The 19970-nt window shown below is 32.4% G+C and overlaps 1 protein-coding gene across 1 annotated transcript in view; it reads left to right on the plus strand.

The window, feature by feature from the left end:
• Positions 1 to 19970, plus strand: part of LOC127728969 (papilin-like) — an 89429-nt gene that overhangs the window by 45420 nt on the left and 24039 nt on the right. The window contains exons 7-13 of the mRNA XM_052236549.1: positions 1257 to 1384; positions 3331 to 3489; positions 5076 to 5108; positions 5984 to 6145; positions 11586 to 12068; positions 14953 to 15138; positions 19621 to 19788. Of these exons, the coding sequence (XP_052092509.1) occupies positions 1257 to 1384; positions 3331 to 3489; positions 5076 to 5108; positions 5984 to 6145; positions 11586 to 12068; positions 14953 to 15138; positions 19621 to 19788 (1319 nt within the window). The remainder of the gene's footprint in view (positions 1 to 1256; positions 1385 to 3330; positions 3490 to 5075; positions 5109 to 5983; positions 6146 to 11585; positions 12069 to 14952; positions 15139 to 19620; positions 19789 to 19970) is intronic.

Consider the following 19970-nt stretch of genomic DNA (forward strand, 5'->3'; position numbering starts at 1 on the left):
GAGCAACAATTAACAACACAAATGTCCCTTTTTGTTCTCCAGGTTTGTTCAAAATACAACTGACAATATCAGTTGTGATGTCAATCAATTGCAGTCCATGTTCTATTGTAATTAGAACATGGCTTTGTTCCCTAGGCAAAAGAAGAACATCATATTAGAATTGAATGAATTGTAACGTGTCAGTGCTTTTTAGATCACTGAAGGGATACCTTCTTCCTGTTTGCCAATACTTTAAAAATTTTCAACATGTTGAATAAAACCAATATATTTGTCACACTTTAATTTTCTGAGAAAAAAACTGAAGAGGATGACTGTTTTTAGCAAGTAGCTTGACAGTGATGAGTTGTAGCTTGTTATCTTTTTTGATCTGTCTGAATCCTACTTAATTCCTGGTTTCCCACTCTTTGAATTGTGAGTGGGGGGCAGACATGCTTAGCAAGACAATATGTGCATTCTTGTTTAAATTTTGGAATAGATAGAAAAATAAATCTGCAGTTGTGAATAAAAAAAAGATTATCAGTATAATATGCAGTAGAAAGAATATTTTCATTTCAAAGAAATTGCATGCAAATAAGTTTTAATTAATTTCAGATACTGTAAATTCAGAAATGATTGCCAGGTTTGGGGATAAAAAAAAAACCTTATAATGGTACTGACTTGATATCTGATTCTTCCAAGTTTTATCACTACCTTTCATAGTTCAAACAAAAATTTAAATAGTGCAGTAAAGTGATCATTCTTTAGGTCCTATCCACTTAATGTCAAGCAATTTATTAATGGTACATGTATGTTATACTTAGATATTCAAGTTACAATAATATGTATATTTGAATTGCCATACTTATCAAGAAGAATTGTCTTTATTAAAATTTACATAAGTAAAGCATGGTGTATGAATCTGTGACAAAAATAGGTTCAACTACAAATGTACAATCATGAACAAAGGAAGATACCTCCAACTAAAATTTATAATTTGCCTAGCTAAATACAATTCATTGTTTTATTTTAAATTCACAAAATTGAAAAATGAAAGCACTTTGATTATTATTGCCAATAATGTGACTGGCTACATGAGAAATGCAATAATAAGAACTCATATTCTTAAATCTGATACATATATAAGTAGGCAGATATTCCTGAAATCGCAATACTTAAACTCGCATTTTTGTCCTTCCTTAAAAAAAAATTACAATAATAAATGCACAAATAATTTCTGAATTTACAGTAATCGGTTAATTACATTTTATATTTAATAGGTGTGATAGTAATGGACAATTTCAGAAGAAGCAGTGTTTAGATTCACATGGAATATGCTGGTGTGTGCATTCAAATGGAACAAAAATAAAAGGTTCAAATGTAAGGGGAAACCCAGACTGCTCAAAAGGTATTTAGCACTGTATTTATCCTTGCATTTTATAACAAGTGTAAGCTTTTAAAAAAAGCATGCTTAAATCAGTTGGGGCAATATGCGCAATTGTTTCTCCATAGGCGGTAATGGTAACGTTTTCTTCTGTAGCTCAGTCCATATCGTAAACTTGGATATGTATGATGGCTCGTTTTGAAACTCAGACATTTTCACATATGTGGTTAAATTTTCGGGGTACGAAGTGTGATTCATTTTTCCGTAAATTAGCATACCCCGAAAATCCTTTCGTGATGCGGCTCTTCCTGGTAAAAAATCCCTTTTTTCACACAATAAATTCTTTGAAAATTTAATACTTTGAATACATTTAATAACTCCATAGTTTTTACACATTTATTCTATGGTCCTCTACTTTCCAAATCAACACAAATGGTTAAGCTCAGTCACTTGTTAAAAATAGAAACATGTCCAATATCGCTACACAGAGATTTTTTGTTTACACAGAAATTTTGTGTTCCTCAATTTGAGGCGAGTTAGGGATATTGACCCAGTTGTTTGGTTTTAATTTCTAATAATAGATATTAGATGATTATTTGCATTTTACCCTTATGTTCTATTTATAGAAGCAAAACAGAAAAAAAGACAAACAAAAGTGGATAGAGAGAAACTAAAAAATCAAAATCAATAAAAATGCAAATTCAAAACAAGAATCCTTTCAATGGTCTGTAAAACCTGTGATAATTTACTAAGTTGAAGGCCACTAAATTGACTTTTAGGTGGGGCTTGGAAGACTTTTTATGCCCCCGCAGTAGTGGAGGGGCATTAAGTTTTACCCTTGTTTGTATGTGCGTCCATCTGTCCGTACATCCGTCTGTAAGTCCCAAAGTTGGTTTCTGTATCTGACTTTAGTTTGCCTCTCCCAAATATAATGAAACTTATACACAATGCTTATTACCACAAAACACAGATCCAGTTTGAACTTTGGTGGGGTCACTTTCACCGCTCTAGAGTGATGCCCCTTTATAAAAATTGGAAACATTGCTGAATTTTTAGTTTCCGTTCTGTAACTTTAGTTTGCCTCAACCAAATGTTATGAAACTTATACACAATGCTTATTACCACATAAACAGATCAAGTTTGAATTTTGGTGGTGTCACTTTAACAGTTCCAGAGTTATGCCCGTTTACAAATGGAAAAATTACTGAATTTTTCATTTCCGTTCTTGTACTTACGTTTACCTGAACCAAATGTGAAACTTATACACAATGCTTATTACCACAAAATACAGATCAAGTTTGAATTTTGGTGACATCATTTTTACTGTTCTAGAGTTATGCCCCTTTACAAATGGAAAAATTGCTGAATTTTTTGTTTCTGTTCTCTAACTTAAGTTTGCCTCAACCAAATGTTATGATACTTATTACCACAAAACTCAGATCAAGTACAAATTTGGGTAGCTTCACTTTTACCGTTCTTACATGTCCCTTTAAAACTATATATGATCTGCATGCAGGGGCTTTATCTGTGTCCCATGGACACATTCCCCATTTATTTATCCAGATTTCATTCTGACAGAAGTTGAAAAAAATATCAAAATGACATATTTTTTAATGGCCTCTAGATTATTGATTCAAAATCAAAACAAATTGTTCTAATCCCTTGAGCTCAGCTATATTAGATATAGATATATTTTGATGGAACAAAACAAGTACTGTAAACTCAGAAATTATTGCGAGGTTATTATTATTGTGAATAATGCGACTATTTGAGTTTCGTAATAATAAGAACTCTGATATCAAATACATATATCTGTATGTAGCTTTTCCTAAAATCGCAATAATTAAAATTGCATTTTTGTTTATTCTTCGAAAATCGCAATAATAAATGCACGCAATAATTTCTGAATTTACAGTATTCAGTTATAAAACAAATGTTAAACAGCATTTAATGTGTTATATTTTCATTAGCAACAAGATCAGGAAGTTGTCCTAATCCTAGTCAATGGACCATGATGGATTTATTAGATGATGGCTGCACGTCTGATGATGATTGTTCTGGATCTGATGATAAATGCTGTTTTAATGGATTAGGGTACCAGTGTGTGCCACCAGATGGCATGCTTACTAGTGAGTATTTAAACGGTGATGGTTGCCAGTATGACCATTGCTATTATTTTAGAGAAATATTTACATTTATGAGTTAAGGGTACCTGTGTTTATCACCAGATGATGTGCACAAATATGTGGAGTAGTGAGTATTTATTAGGTATTGGCATCCTAACATGTGGGTATTTAATAAGCTTTCAACTGTTTTTTTACTGCTTAGAAGTTTCCTCCTAGACAGACATTGGGAGCTAACAGAGGTTCTTTAATTTTGAAAGTCTTCTTTTGTTTATGAAAACTCTATAGTAAGTTGTTTTGTAAATCCAAAAGAAGTTTTAACGTTACATTTAGTAGGACCCTATCTGCTAGTTCACAAGAACAGTACTAGTGTTTTCCTTTAGTTATTGCTCTATCCATTTATCAGTCCATTGGACATCACTTCTCTATTTTGTACCATAAGTCAAGATTGGCTCAACCAATTTCCATAATTTTTATGCACATTGTTTATATCTACAAAAGGAACATAAATTGGGGTAAAATGTAGATTTTGGCTTATATCTCTGAAACCAAAGCATTTAGAGCAAATCTGACAGGGGTTAAATTGTTTATCAGGTCAAGATCTATCTGCCCTGAAATTAACAAATGAATCTGACAACCCGTTGTTGGGTTGCTGCCCCTGAATTGGTAATTTTAAGGAAATTTTGCCGTTTTTGGTTATTATCTTGAATATTATTATAGATAGAGATAAACTGTAAACAGCAATAATGTACAGCAAAGTAAGATCTACAAATAAGTCAACATGACCAAAATTGTCAATTGACCCCTTAAGGAGTTATTGCCCTTTATAATCAATTTTTTACAATTTTCATAAATTTTGTAAATTTTTGTAAATTTTTACAAAATATTTTCCACTGTAACTTCTGGGCCAATTTCATTATAGATAGAGATAATTGTAAGCAGCAAGAATATTCAGTAAAGTAAGATCTACAAACACATCACCATCACCAAAACACAATTTTGTCATGAATCCATCTGTGTCCTTTGTTTGATATGCACATAGACTAAGGTGAGCGACACAGGCTCTTTAGAGCCTCTAGTTATGTTATTTCTTCATAGACAGAAAAAATATTACAGTCATTCCTTAAATATTAAATATTTTGTGGTACAAACTAAGATTTTGTTAAATAATTGCAAATTTTGAGAACATCTTCATGTATTATGATTTCAACAAAAATTGATATATAGGTAAAATATTGAATTTCAAATTGGTTCCTGGTGTCATCAATTATCCATCAGGTGCCATTTTCAAAATGGCTGTGAAAACACATATAAAAAGTAATATTTTATCAAACATTTATGTCCTCATGCAACATTTCCTGAATTAATTCCTGTTGTCAAAATTTACTAAAAAATTGACATCCCATGAACTGTTTGCATCAGTATTAAATATTTGTTGTGTCTTGTGCAAGGGGAGCCCTTGTTGACATGTCAGTTCTATAATCTTAATGTTTTAATTCCGGTTTAAAAACTAGTAGGTGCATTGAAGGTTTGTGATGAACCTGATACCATTTTATCCTAAAGTTTATGTTTTCTGGTTATTTTTTTTTCAGCTGAAAGAGACAGAAGAAGTTTACCAACACCAGGTAATTATATCAGATCATACCATTTTGTAGGTTTGATATTAATAAATAATAATAAAGAGATGTGGTGTGATTGCCAATGTAACAACTCTTCAACAGAGTCCAATGACATAGATGTAAGCAGCTATATAGGTCACAATAAAGCCTTCAACAATGAGCAAATTCATACTGGTCTATAGTCAGATATGAAAGATCCTGACATGACAAAATGTGCAACAATTCAAAGGATAAAACCAATTACCGGTATGACAAAACAATGAGCGAAATACAAATATGACAGACATGAACCAACATCAACCACTAAATTACAGGCTTCTGACTTGGGACAGGGACCTATAGAATGTGGCAAGGTTAAACATGTTTGTGAGCTCTCAACTCTCACAGTGGATAGTGGTGTAACAGCACACCATAAGAACAGACTTTATATATCAGTTAGAAATGTTATTCCATTGGTATTATATTATTTGGATTTTCATTAACCTGGTATAACTTTTTTTTAGCAAAATGGAACTGCAGAGTTATTCAGAATTTTTTAACCCTATGTTTCTTGTCAAAAGAAAACATTTCCATCAATTTTGTAGCTTTTAGCCTGACTTCTTTGTGATAAGTTATGGATTAAAGTGATAAAAAAAGAGGTGGACACTAACATTTACTGCCAATTTATTTATTTTCTTGGGTACCCAATTTTGTGGATTGAGGAAAACTTCTATTTTCATGGTTTTGCCAATGTCTACATACAAACTAATAGAAAATGTATACTTTGTTGAACATTTAAATTCGGGGTTTACCTTTACCCAGGAAACCAAGGAAAATTGATATCCCACGATTAATAATGAATTCACAGCAGATTTTTGTTAGATTTTTCAGCTTTTTTGCAGGATGTTCTAATGGTAAAATGATGAAGTGTTGTGCCATCGATCTGTGTTTGCATGCTGTATGTCCGAATAATCCACATGCTGTGTGTCGTATCAATCCATGTAATGACTGTTCCACAGAGTTCTATGACCAGATGAATCGTAAAGTAGACAGCTGTTTTGATGGTAAGTTCAAACATCTAGCTGTGTTTTTGTCTCACCTTTTTCGTCGTAGTATACGAGACATAGGTAACTATGCGGCGGAGGCAAAAACTATTTGAATAAAGCTTTATATTTCAGAAGGTAGAAGACCTGGATGCTTCATACCTTGTATGCAGATACCTTATGTTACGAAGTTTCTGTCTGTCATATGCCCATTGTCCTTGACCTCATTTTCATGGTTCAGTGACTGCTTGAAAAAAAATTACAGTTTTTTTGTCATGTGAATTTCTCACTTATTATAAGTAATAGGATAACTATATTTGGTATATGGGTTCCTTGCAACGTCTACATGTCCGTCAGATAGGGTTACCCTGACCTCAACCTCAATTCGTGGATCAGTGATCAAGGTTAAAGTTAAGTGATTAGGTCCGTTTCTCAAATACTACAAGCAGGTCAACTATGTGCATAGATGCCAACCATTACGATTTTTCCGTAATTTTTTAGCTATTTTGCGATAAAAACTACGCTATTACGGTCAATAGTTGAATAGTAACGGATCCCAGTCGCTGCCGTTCAATTTTGTAAAACACAGATTTTTTTCATTGCTTTTCTGGCCCGGTCCGGTATTTAGAACACGCCAATGTAATGCTTCAGTTCCGGTTTCTCGGGAGTTATCGACCTATCGTTTGGTAACTAACTGACTTCCGAAGAGGCAAACACGCATTTTATGAAGTGGCTTTCCCCCTTTCTCTACTTCTCCTTGACAAGACGAAAATGTCTGAGTCTGGGCCGTCTGCACCTAAAATTAAGAAGAAAGGACAGCGTTATAGGACGGAATATTCGCTGGAATACCCTTGCCTGACCAAGTCATCAAGGGAAAGCTGTGTGTATTGCACATATTGCAAACAAGATGTCAGTGTGTTGCACGGGGGTCATGACGACTGTAAGCGGCATGTTGAGTAAAAAAAACATGACAGCAATGCAAAGTTACAAAATGACAATTCTAAACATTCATCATTTTTTCAAAAGAAAGAATCCACAATGGAACTTCAAGTGACAAATGCTGAAACTTTATTTACAAATTTTCTAATTGAACATAATGTCCCAATTGCAGTCAGTGACCATGCAGGACCTTTATTCAGGAAACTGTTTCCTCACACTGAAATTGCCAAAAAGTATGGATGTGCAAGAACCAAAACTTCTGCAATAATTGACAATCTCTCAAAAGACAAAACTGAAACTATTGTGGAGACACTCCAAAAAACCTTTTTTGCATGTGCTACAGATGGCAGTAATGATGTCAACACACAGCTATACCCCATAGTAGTTCGTTATTATAATAAAGAAATTGATCAGATAATGACTGCTTTATTATCAATGCCAAGTTGTAATGAAAGTTGCACCGGGGAAAATATTTTCAACTTGCTCAATCGGGAGTTTGTGAAATATAACATACCATGGGGAAATGGTGTTTCATTCAGTTGTGACAATGCCTCAGTAATGACTGGAAAGCACAAGGGTGTTGCCAAATTTGTAGCCGATCAGAATGGAAATATCTATATAAGTGGTTGTCCTTGTCATCTTGTACATATCGCTGCGCAGAAAGCAGCACAGAAAATGCCAATAAAATTTGAAGATTTGCTTGTTGATATTTACTATTATTTAGATAAAAGTTCTAAGCGTAATTTAGAATTAAAAAAAATGCCAACTGATGTGTGAAATAAAAACCCACAAAATCTTAGAACGTGTTGCCACTAGATGGCTATCATTGGGCAAATGTTTAGAAAGACTTCTTGAGCAGTGGGATGCACTGAAAATGTTTTTCGAACAAGAATATGAGATTGAAAAGAAAAAAAGGAAAACAAAAATTAGCTAATGAAAAAAAAAGAAAAGAAAAGTGATAGCTCAACTGTGACATCTGAAAAAAGTAAGGGCAAAGCAAAAACTGACAAAAGTGAAGAAAAACAAAAAACTGATAAAAGAAAGGACAAATCACAAACTGAATCAAGACCTTCTGGATCTAAAACTAAAACTGTTACTGTTTCTAAACCAACCAATCCGTCAAAATTTATGGCAAAGCAAGCTTTAAGTGACAAAACATCCAAACCCAAGCAAAAGGAGTTCATATTGCCATCAAGGGTAGGAAGGGTACACATATTATTAAGTAGTCCAAAGACCAAGTTGTACTGTCTTTTTCTGTATCAAACCAGGGGCGTAGCTAGGCCATCATGATGTGTACTCAATGCCAGAGGAGAAGTCATATGGCAGGGGGTATGGGTGCTGCTCAAGGCCCCCAGAAGCTCTGGGATAAATGGTGCAAAATCCTGCATTCTCGCAATTTTCTTGGACTTAAAATAAGCTCAAGGAAATCTTATTTTCATGAGTAACAAGTCAACTTCTGAAAATAAATTTGAAAAAAATATATCAATTAGAGAAAAACAAACAAGTACTGTTAGCTTAGAAATTTGGTTTATCTATTGTGTAGTTGGTTGAGCTTGGTTAGGTATTAAGTACAATTAAAATATATGTTGCCACCACCAGACTCAACCTTCTATATATATACATTAGAAAAACCAAATTTCTAAGCCAACACCGTGCAACTTAAAGGGTTTTTTTTTTAATTGAGAAAATACATAAATAAATAGAACTGCATTTCTCTATGTTGTATTTCATAAGTGAACAAGTAGTCTTTCTATCAGCTTTTAATTCTCAAAGTTAAAGAACACGTTGAATGAGGCACCCGTCTTGCATGGCCTAACGTAAACAAGAAAGTAAAAAAACGTTGATCGTCAAATAAAAAAAAAAAAAAAAAAAAAAAACGGCGAAAATATTGCACGAAAATTACCCTTTACCACCCCCGTTCAAATTAAGTTTGACTGGACTATTTAAAAATCTGTTATGATGATGTATGTAACTAAGACTATATATTATCATATCACAGGAAAATCATAAGAATGAATTGTTGTCGATGGTCTCTTTAAAACGTCATATTTTATTTCGTCAGTTATTTTGAAATCTTTAGAAAAGATGTCAGGGTAAGGAGGCATACATAGAAGACGAGACAATTGTTTAATGACACCCCGAGGACTCAGCCATTTGTTATCAATTATTTGCATCAGCAGCATAATCATGATGCTGGTTACATAAATGAAAAGAGTAGTTTCAGGAATGGAATATAGCTACAAAGTAATTATTAACATGTTTCTGTAATACTTTTTAATTAAGTTTATTACTTTAGTTTTACTCTTACTAAATTTACCATATTTTAATTTTTGTCATATTTTCGATGTGTACGCAACTGCATTTTTGCGTACGTGTTGCTACGCGCTTGCAAACAATTCCATTATTTGATTCATTTAACACATTTCTACAGAGTGACAAACCTTTAATCTATGTATTAAGGAGAGAAATCCTTGCATTACTAACTGACTTATACACCAGATTTGTGAAGCCATCATCTATCACATCCACTAGTAATCTGTTAAAAGTCATTACAATGAAAGAAAAAATCAGAAAAATAGGGAAAACCTTACCATTGGAGCAGAAACCAGAATTCACATGAGACTTATCAAACTCACTTCTGAAGAAGAAACAACTTTTTATCAATCCATCAGAGAGTTTTTTATGGCTGCTTGTGACTATATAATAAAAAAACTTCCTGTAAATGACCCTCTCTTGCACCATGCAGAAGTTGCAGATGTTAAACTAAGATCAAATCAAAAGTTCTGCATAGTAGAATATTTTATTGATAAGTTGTCCATGGCACTAGTGTCTGATGCTGCGGATAAAAACAGTATGAAAGATCAACTTGAAGTCCAATTTTCCCATTATCAAATTGAGAATCTCTCTCCTGACATTACTGAAGCAGAACGAATTGGCATTTCTTGGAATATGATTGCTAAAATTAAGGGACCTGATGGAAAACCAAAATATTCAGAACTGTCTAAACTAATGATTGACATACTAGTTATCCCACACAGCAATGCTGATAGTGAAAAATTTTTCAGTCAAGTCAGAAAAAAACAGAACTGAAACTTGATACGTTTTAAGTTTAACTGACATTTGAATGAAACCTTGAATGTGAAATCATAAAGGATTATGTAAAATATTCAAAACTATATAAATTGAAAGGACATGCCAGTAAACAAATTCCAATAAACAATGGTAGACAAATATCAATCAAGATATCTATTGAAAACAAGAAAAAAAAACCAATAATGAACAACTAATGAACATGATGAATGGAATACATACTACAGATAACATGTTTAACGAAACATGTTATTCCACATCACTTTGTAACCATTTGTCACTAATTTTTTTGGTAAATGCACGTTTTTGAATGATTACTGAAATGTTTTCAAAATTACTGAAAATTTGATAGATTGTTATTGATTGTGTCAAAAGGGGGTTGGCATCTATGTATATGTGGTGTATGGAATGATTATAAGGGGTACATGTCTGTCTAGCTGGTGTCATCTGACCTTGACCTCATTTTCATGGTTCATTGGTCAATGTTAAGTTTTTGTGTTTTGTCTGTTTTTTTAAGTACTATAAGCAATAGATCTACTATATTTGGTTTATGGAATGATTGTTAGGTGTACATGTCTGTCTAGTCGGTGTCATCTGACCTTGACCTCATTTTCATGGTTCATTGGTCATTGTTAATTTTTTGTGTTTTGGTCTGTTTTTCAAGTACTGTAAGCAATAGGTCAACTATAATTAGTGTATGGAATGATTGTAAGGTGTTCATGTCTGTCTAGCCAATATCATCTGACCTTGACCTCATTTCCATGGTTCATTGGTTAACATTAGATTTTTGTGTTTTGGTCTGTTTTTCAATTACCATAAGCAATAGGTCAACTATATTTGGTGTATGGAATAATTGTAAGGTGTACATGTTTGTGTGACAGTTTTTTTCTGACCTTGACCTCATTGTCATGGATCATTAAGAATGTTAAGTTTATGTGATACTTGTAGTAAAACCTTTATCTTTAAGACTGTCAACATAAAATCAATGGTCAGTAAAACAGGCGAGACATTTCAGCGTGTGCACTCTTGTTATAATTATAAAACAGAAATGAAGAAATAAAAATCATGCATTTGTTTAGTTTTTTTGTGAATTGTTTATTTTGATGTGCTTAATATTTTAACTTTTTTTATTTTTAGTGCAAAGTAAACCAAAATGTGACAACAGCCAAAATGTCCTAATTTTATGATATCAAATAAGTGTCATTATCTTTAAAATATGACCTTTGAATAATAGACCATACATAATTGCAACACTGCCATCACTGATATCCCCCCTTTTTATGGAAAATTGATACTCCATATACAATAATTAGCTATATTTTTGAACTTCGAAGCTCACACAAAAAAATAAGAAACTTAAGAAGTGCTAATACTTGTACTTATTGATTCATATGGATGATCATCATGTTATTCCTATTTACTATATTTACAGGCATATCTAAGTGTGAAAGAATGCAATATGGAATGCTGGGAAAAGCTGTTCCAATGCTCGGCTGGGCAGACACAACAAACCCACCATATCTACAATCCAGGGGACCATCTGGAAATTTGATGTTGGGTGTGGTCAGTCCTTATTGGGCAGACACAACAAACCCCTTTCATTTGCAGTCATATGACTCTAACTTTAACTCGCCAAAGGATTCCAAACAGAAACAGGGTTCATCCACATGGCTTGATATTATGTTCTTATTACAAAAAATTACTGATGATAATGATGATACTGCTACCCTGCCTGGAGGATTGGGAGCTGGAGATGATATGTTTCAATCAAAAAAGGGAGGTTTTGTTTGTCCAGTAATTTTGCCGACTACAGCTGGAATCTGTCAACAGGAATGTAACAGCGATGTGGACTGTGTGTCTAGTAAAATGTGTTGTTACAATGGATGTGCAAATACATGTCAGAACCCTGTACAAGGTAAGGCCAAACAAACAAAAATGTGTCTGTTTAGGGTTTCTTTCTATAGGAAATTAGGGTAGGTAGGTAGGATTTGTTTTTCTCAATTTTTGTCTCGCCTTGACGGAGTCAAAAAGCGAGAAATAGGTATGCTGTTTCCGGCGTTGGCGACGGCGGCGGCGTCAACAATGTATTATTAGTTTGTGAATAGGTCTAGTTCATGGTGAACCACTAGTGGTAGGGCAATGATATTTGGTATGCAGTTGTATTAGCATTGGCACATCTCATTACCATGGATATTATTTGGCCCCCTCAGTCAAGGTCTATTGACTTTGAAACTTTGCTTAGTTTACATGTATTAGTTTGTGATTAGATCAGTTTATGGAGAACCACTAGTGGAAGGTCAATGATATTTGGTATGCAGTTGTATAAGCATTGGCATATCTCATTTCCATGGAGATTATTTGGCCCCGCCCCCTCATTCATGGTCTATTGACTTTGAAACTTTTGCTTAGTTTTCATGTATTAGTTTGTGATTAGGTCAGTTTAAGGGGAACTGTTAGTGGTAGGTCAATGATAATTGGTATGCAGTTGTATACCAGTAAGCATTAGCACATCACATTTCCATGGATAATATTTGGTTCTTACCCCTCAGTCATGGTCTATTGACTTTGAAACGTTTGCTTAGTTTACATGTATTAGTTTGTGATTAGGTCAGTTTAAGATGAACCACTAATGTTAAGTCAATGATATTCGGTATGCAAATTAAATGTATTGGCATTTGCAAGTTTCATTTCCATGGAGATTATATAACCCCACCCCCCTCATTATGGTTCATTGGCTTTGAAACTTTTACATAGTTTACAAGTTAATGTTTGTGTTTAGATTTGTTTAAAGGGAACGACTTATGAAAAGTCAATGGTATTTGGTATGCAGTAGTATTAGCATTGGCACATCTGATTTCCATGGAGATTGTTTAGCCCTGTACCTTCAGTCATGGTTCATTGACTTTGAATATTTGCATAACTTTTATTGCTATTTTAATTTCAACATTTGCAATATCAAAATAACAAATAGGCGAGACATATCTCTGTGTTAACAGTTTATTTAATCTGGAGTATATGGGGACCACCTACAATTTTGTCGCAGTTTGCTACGGTACCAAAAGTGCATTTTAGGTAGGGAAACCTTTAAAACACAAGTATTTTTTATAAGGACCTAATGAAATGAAATTCATTAACAAATCAAGTAAAAACAAATTTTTGAGAAAGAATATTTCAAAACAGGAATCAGGCTGTCTGTCAATGTCATAAATCCTGTAAATGCAATTCCTCTTGGTTTTAGTTCAGTGAAGCATCCCACAATGATGGTAGATTTTAGTTGTAAGATTTTTTGTGAAAAGAGCCCCTAGTCCTGTACTCCATGACACAGCCCTCATTAATCTGTTCATCAAATAGGGGTTCAGCTGTAACAAGGTATTTTTGTAAGGGGTTCTGTGGGGGAATTGAATGAAACACAATTTCAGGGATAAAATTTACATTACCATATAGCACTTTTTTCTTTATGAATATAGCTACAACACAGTTGTTGAGCTTTTTTTTTATATTGAAACTCCTTGTTAAAATGTAAAAGATTTATATGAGTAAAACTAGATGTGGGGTATATATGTTAATGAAGCAGCAACCTAACAACAACAATTACCAAAGGATCAACATGCAGACTTTAGCAATAGACAAATGTTTATAATATATATATTAAAAAGTTCTAAATTGACCAATCAATGGGGCATTAACTGTCAAATACATGTTCAACGATTTGACCCAAATTCCCATATTTGATTTGTTGACATTTTTTTCTTTTTGATGAATGAATCAGATGCTGAACACATGTGTAGCCCATCCCCACTAAAAGTCAAATTAAACGTTGCAAAAATACAGATTCAAATGAGGTTGAATAATTGACTTGAAAGTCAATATTACATCAGTGATGTTTTATAGGTTATTTTGACGAAGCTATACCAAACTGACTGCTTATACCTAAATATTATTTCTATATATATATTCTACTTTTATAAATGTTTGAAACATAAAAAAATCATATTTTGATTTTTGTCTATTTCATAGCTAATGCCCCTTTAAGTCTAAAAAAGTTTTGTGAATAAAGGAGTAGGTTCGATAAGGCCCAAAAATGGCCCCCTTCTTTAGCTTAAATTTCTAATTAGGATTTATCGACCAATATCACAATGAATCATAGCTAATACAGTGACTAGATAGAAAATAAGCCTTTTTGTTGAAAATTTACGTTCCTGCGTTTTATTCATGACGTCACAAATAGTACTCATTTAGATTTTCCACGAAAAAATCAATGAAAATGGGTAAATTTCCATGGATAATTGGACAGGAAACAATAGAGTGCAAACGTCGACAAACAAGATCTTTTAAAATAATGTTTGTAAAGACATTTTACATGTCTAACTTGAATATTTAGTTTGTCAACGCCTGCGCTTTATGTTTCCTGGTCCTAAATTTGGTTGAAATCCGGCTGATTTTGTCAAATTTCGCCAAAATCTCTTATCTTTGCCTATTTGGGATGTAAAAATCAACGCTTTAGAAGAAAAATTTGACACAAATAGTTCTATTTAACTTTCTCACATGTCTTTAAGTCAACTTTAAACATTTTTTATCATGTAACATTGAACTTTATAATCGGGGCCAAATATGGCCCTTACCGAACATACTCTTTTAACAGAGACACAAAAAACTGTTAGATATGACAAGACAACCACTGATGAAGTTACTGATGGGACTGGCACATAAATATGTGGCGGTGTTAAACTAGTTTTTGCAGTCTCAACCCTCCCCCTTTTAATGGTTTTTTTTCTATGTTTTTTCTTTTCTCATTACAGTTATGTCAGATGAAGTTTGTAAACTGCCACCTATATCAGGTGAATGTATCAGCCAAAAATATGTAAACAGAACATACTTCAACCAAGCAACAGGCAAATGTGAAACATTTAGGTACAGAGATGGTTGTCATGGCAATGACAACAACTTCCTGACAAATGAAGCATGTGTTCGAGGATGTATACCAGGTAAAGTATATCTAAGTAGATGAATAGAACAATATTTCAAGACCTTTATGCAAGTACATAAAATATGGACTTATTTCAAATATCTTGAGAAGTTAAGTAATATTTTAAATGACAAGGACATTTTGGGGCTTATTTAGTCCTGTAAATTCACCAAAAATAAAACATTGCTTGATGTCATTTCTTATCTTAGCAGGAGTAGCAGAAAGGCTTTTTCAGAAAATGTGAATATACGCCAAGCTTTGATGACACAATTTGACTGTGACGTATCAAAGTGATGTCATTTGCAAGATTTGTCAGATTTTTTACTAGAATGGGCTAATTGTATGAACTTTCTGGCTAAATTATCAAAGAGACCAAGAGTCGCCCAAAAAAACTGTTCGCCAGCTAGTGAATACATAAACACAAAATTTACTTACTGTTTAGATATCTTTTATAGTCGATGGTTGTGCTCTACATCATTTGTAAGCATGTACAAGTCAAATAGTCAAGATTTTGTATAGTTTAAACATTTTACTGCATTTAATTTCATTTCAAGCCTGCACATGAACAGGGAATATTTTGTTACCTAAACATTGTCATGATTGTATTATTGAAGTACATACATTCAATATTTAATTCTAAAAAATTTGAGGTACTTGATTTTAGGGCCAATTAGGTGTCAAATATGTACCTTGTCCTTTAATTGTATAATATGGCAAGGATGGTAACCAGTCAGGGATATTACTCTATAGGGTTATTAGAGAAAATATCTTGCATGTGTTATTAGAGATACTTTTAAGAGTTGTCTACTCTTTATTCCTTAAATTTTCTAAATCTGTAGTAACATATGTTTGTTATTTGTTAAATAAATCATAAATATTTTTTATTTTTAGTGGGCACTTGGGAATTCTTGAAACTTTGTGCAGAAACTAAATACATAGCCTTGATAACTAATTTTTGAATTAAATTACAAAATGTAATACATTTTTCATCAACCATGGTAAATCAATGGGACAAGGCTTTTAAGGGATAAACTTAGCTGTAATAACAAGGCTTAGTTATTAAAGGCATGTAACTTATTATATGAGACACTTGGGAATTTCAGGGAAGCTTGTGCAGAACCTCATTACATGCTCTGCCCTTATGGAAAAATAAGGCTTCTTGCAAATATTTGCGGCAATGTTGCTGCAAATATTTGCGGCAATATTGCTGCAAATATTCATTTTTCGTATGCAAATTAGTTTTCTTGCAAACAGTTGCTGCAACATTGCCGCAACAAATTGCTGCAATATTGCGGCAAATGTTTGCGGGAAAATCAGTAGCTGCGATTGTTGCAGCAATATTGCGGCAAATTCATTAGCTGCAATTGTTGCAGCAATATTGCAGGAAAATTAATTTCTTGCAATATTGCAGCAAATCTTTCAACAATTTCAGTTGAAAAAATTAGGAATTGAAAACTAAGCATTTAAAAAAATATGATTTAATCATAAAACAAAGTTTTTCTCTGTCATCTATAGGTTGTCGTGTTACATCGGTGTATCTTTTAGTTTCGATTGCCATTGTACTCACTGTCCTTAAAGTTGAATTTACTGATTTCAAATACTGCAAAATAAAAGTTTAAAAATTTAGCATATAAAAAGAATAACTAAACATTATAAAGATATAAAGTTACTACTATATACATGTATTGTAAATTCTGGACTTGTAAAATGAAAATAACACTTTATAAAAAGATCTATAGGGCAAATTTCTCCTGTATTTGTTTCACTTGAAGGGTCAATGTCTAAAAGTTGTCAAGTCCTTCTAGAAATTGCATGTTTTTCAAATTTCTGGATCTGCAACTGATTCTATATATAACTGTAGATACATTTAACCTCATGCCAGTACTAGGTTGTTATTGTTTTTTTTAATATTTGTTTTTCATTGTAATATAACATAATTGGTCTTGTCCATTTTTTAAAATTTTAATTTTGGTGTTGAGTTGTGTATATAAAAGCTATATTTTGTTTTCATTTGTTGATAGATGTCTTATTGGCAGTCAAACCACAGTTCTCTAATTTTTGTGCTATTTTCACATTTCTTCATGGGTGTGAGAAAAATATTTCTCCTCACTAGTGAAAAACTTGTTCTCAGCAAATGATTGGTCGAAATTTAATTATGACGTCATATTTTCTTGGTTTCTTCTGAAATTTCCTATTGTGACGTCATGAGAAAAAGGTACCATGCCTGATGACGTCACATTTAAAGTACACAACTTTCCGCAAATCTTCGAAAAGGAAGGATAAAAATCATTAGAGAAACAGATTCCACCACTATAACTCGTGTATTACGATATTTATCCACTCTCAACAGTTAAATTTAAGTTATTTAAAAAGCTCGGCAAGCCTCGCGCTTTAAATATTAGAATTAAACTGTCTTGAGCGGAGAAATATCGTAACACACTTGTTGCAGTGGTGAAATCTATATATCTCTTATTTAATATACCAAACTGCTTTTATTAGAAGATTCTTGTTTTAATTTAAGTAATACTTTCTAAAACATACTGTCTTAAAAAGATTAAAAAAATATCTCCTGTCTTACACAATTTTAATAATATTCATGTGCATAAATCTATTGTCTAATATTTTTCTTGACTCTATAAAGTTAAGAAGACACTTCAAATATCACTATTTTGAACTATAAGAGCACACACTTATTCAAAATGGTGGACATTCTAATCCATTGTACTTACCAAAAGATGTTATCCAAAATATGTGTAAACACCAATCTTCCTAAATCCAAGAGTCATGTCAATTCAGAAGAATACATCTGCACTTTCCAATGTCAATAGAATTAATTGGAACTTTTGGATCTAAATCCATTGTAAAATTCATATTTTGTTCATGATAGAAGACATCTTTGTTGTGTGAATGTTCATGTCCAGTTCAAATTTGGAATTTGTTGAGGTTGTTTAGGGTATTGTCAGACAGTGACCCCTTTGAAATTTGCCCCTAATAATAAATATTAATTGCCTAAATCTTGAATATTTGATATATATTATAATAAAAAAATATCTATCTATTGTTTTATTTTTTTTATCTTTAATGTTATAAGTTATAATGGAAATATATATGAAAAAAAATGTTCTACCCTTAATTTGGCCTCAAACTCTGTGTAATTTATAATACTTCCTGTCTTTGCCACTACACAGAGATAAATGGAAAACAGATGGAACATTACATTTCTATAACCAGCTCATATTACTAATTGAGATGAGAAAGAGGGCATGCAAATAATTTGTGTATACATAATTAAATAATTAAATAATGATACTAGTATTTGACAAAATGCAACCTGCAACAGGTGAGGCTAAATTCAATATATAAAAATAAAAATATTGTTCACAGAAAAATGTCACAAAAAAGTGACAAAAAAGCATATATATAGAACAAAAATTAATATGTCTCAATTATTTAGATTAAACTTGTTGAAATAAATACCAAAGTATTCTTGAAATTCTTTCTTGTTACAAGATATCATAAATGTGATGTACAGTTTAGGAGTTATTTATAAGCATTAATTCTTATTTGAAAGATTTCTTTTTAAATAATTCAAATATCCTGATATTTCTGAGTAACATGAAGTATGACGATAGAACATTTCGATAATTCGAAGTATTCATAACCAAATATTCAAAAAAAAAATGTTGTGTGATGAACTTTAAATCTTAAAAAAAATAATCATATGTAATATTTTAATATGCTTAAAATATCGGTGCAAACTATCATGTCTGACATTTTTAAAGAAACATTTCTTGCAAAGTTGTTGCAAATAGTTATTCCTTAAACAATAAAAGAAAAGGTTCCTGCAACTTTCTAGCAAACAAACTCTTTCTTGCAACATTGCAGCAAACTTGCTGCAATTTTCTTGCAAACAAATTTTGTTGCAGTAACATTGCGAGAATGTTGCAGGTAGCTGCAACAACCTGCAACTTTCTTGCAAACACTTCTTGCAAACAAATTTGTTTGCCGCAATATTGCAGCAATATTGTTGCAATATTGCAGCAAACTTTTCATTTCTGTAAGGGTGATCATTATTTCTTACAATAAATTAAAATATGTTGTGATTAAATATGATGTATATCTGAGCAAAGGCTTTGAAGTGATGTAGAGAAGCTGTAATAACACCCTTTAGTTATTCCAGGCATATTTTTTCTGTAATAACAATATAGGTGTACTATGCATGATTGGCAAACTATGAACTGTTATATCTTTCTATAGTTTAGTATACATAAAGACAATAAAAATATCAGTAGAACTTGTATACATTCTAACAAAACAAATGATGTATATTTGGCAATTTGAAACATGCAACATAAATATGTTATCACATGCAGTTCTTTGATTTTATAGTCCACAATAACAAATGATTGTATGTTATTTTTCTCTAATAACCCTATAGATTTATATCCTTGACTGATAACTCATAACATGTACAGTAAATAAGTAAGTTTTTAAACTTCAGGTATCCCTGACTTGTGTATAAGTAGTCCAGATCCAGGGATGTGTGAAGGTTACTTTCCAATGTGGTTTTATAATGTGACATCAAATAGATGTGAACAGTTTGTTTATGGTGGTTGTGATGGCAACAGAAATAAATTCTCCACTGAAAAGCAGTGTTATGTGTCATGTGGTTGGTATTTGACTAGTCCCAATATTAATTGATCTTTTTGTACATGTGTCACACAGAGTTGTTTTCCATAAAAAATTACCTGTATCATTACTAAAAAAAGGAAATAGCATAAAATCTTTAAAATAAATCTTTGTAAGTACATTTTCTACTGAGATTTTGGTAATGATACCTTTATGTTTTTT

The sequence above is a fragment of the Mytilus californianus genome, unplaced genomic scaffold, assembly GCF_021869535.1.
Source record: "Mytilus californianus isolate M0D057914Y unplaced genomic scaffold, xbMytCali1.0.p SCAF_2, whole genome shotgun sequence".
Taxonomy (NCBI): domain Eukaryota; kingdom Metazoa; phylum Mollusca; class Bivalvia; order Mytilida; family Mytilidae; genus Mytilus; species Mytilus californianus.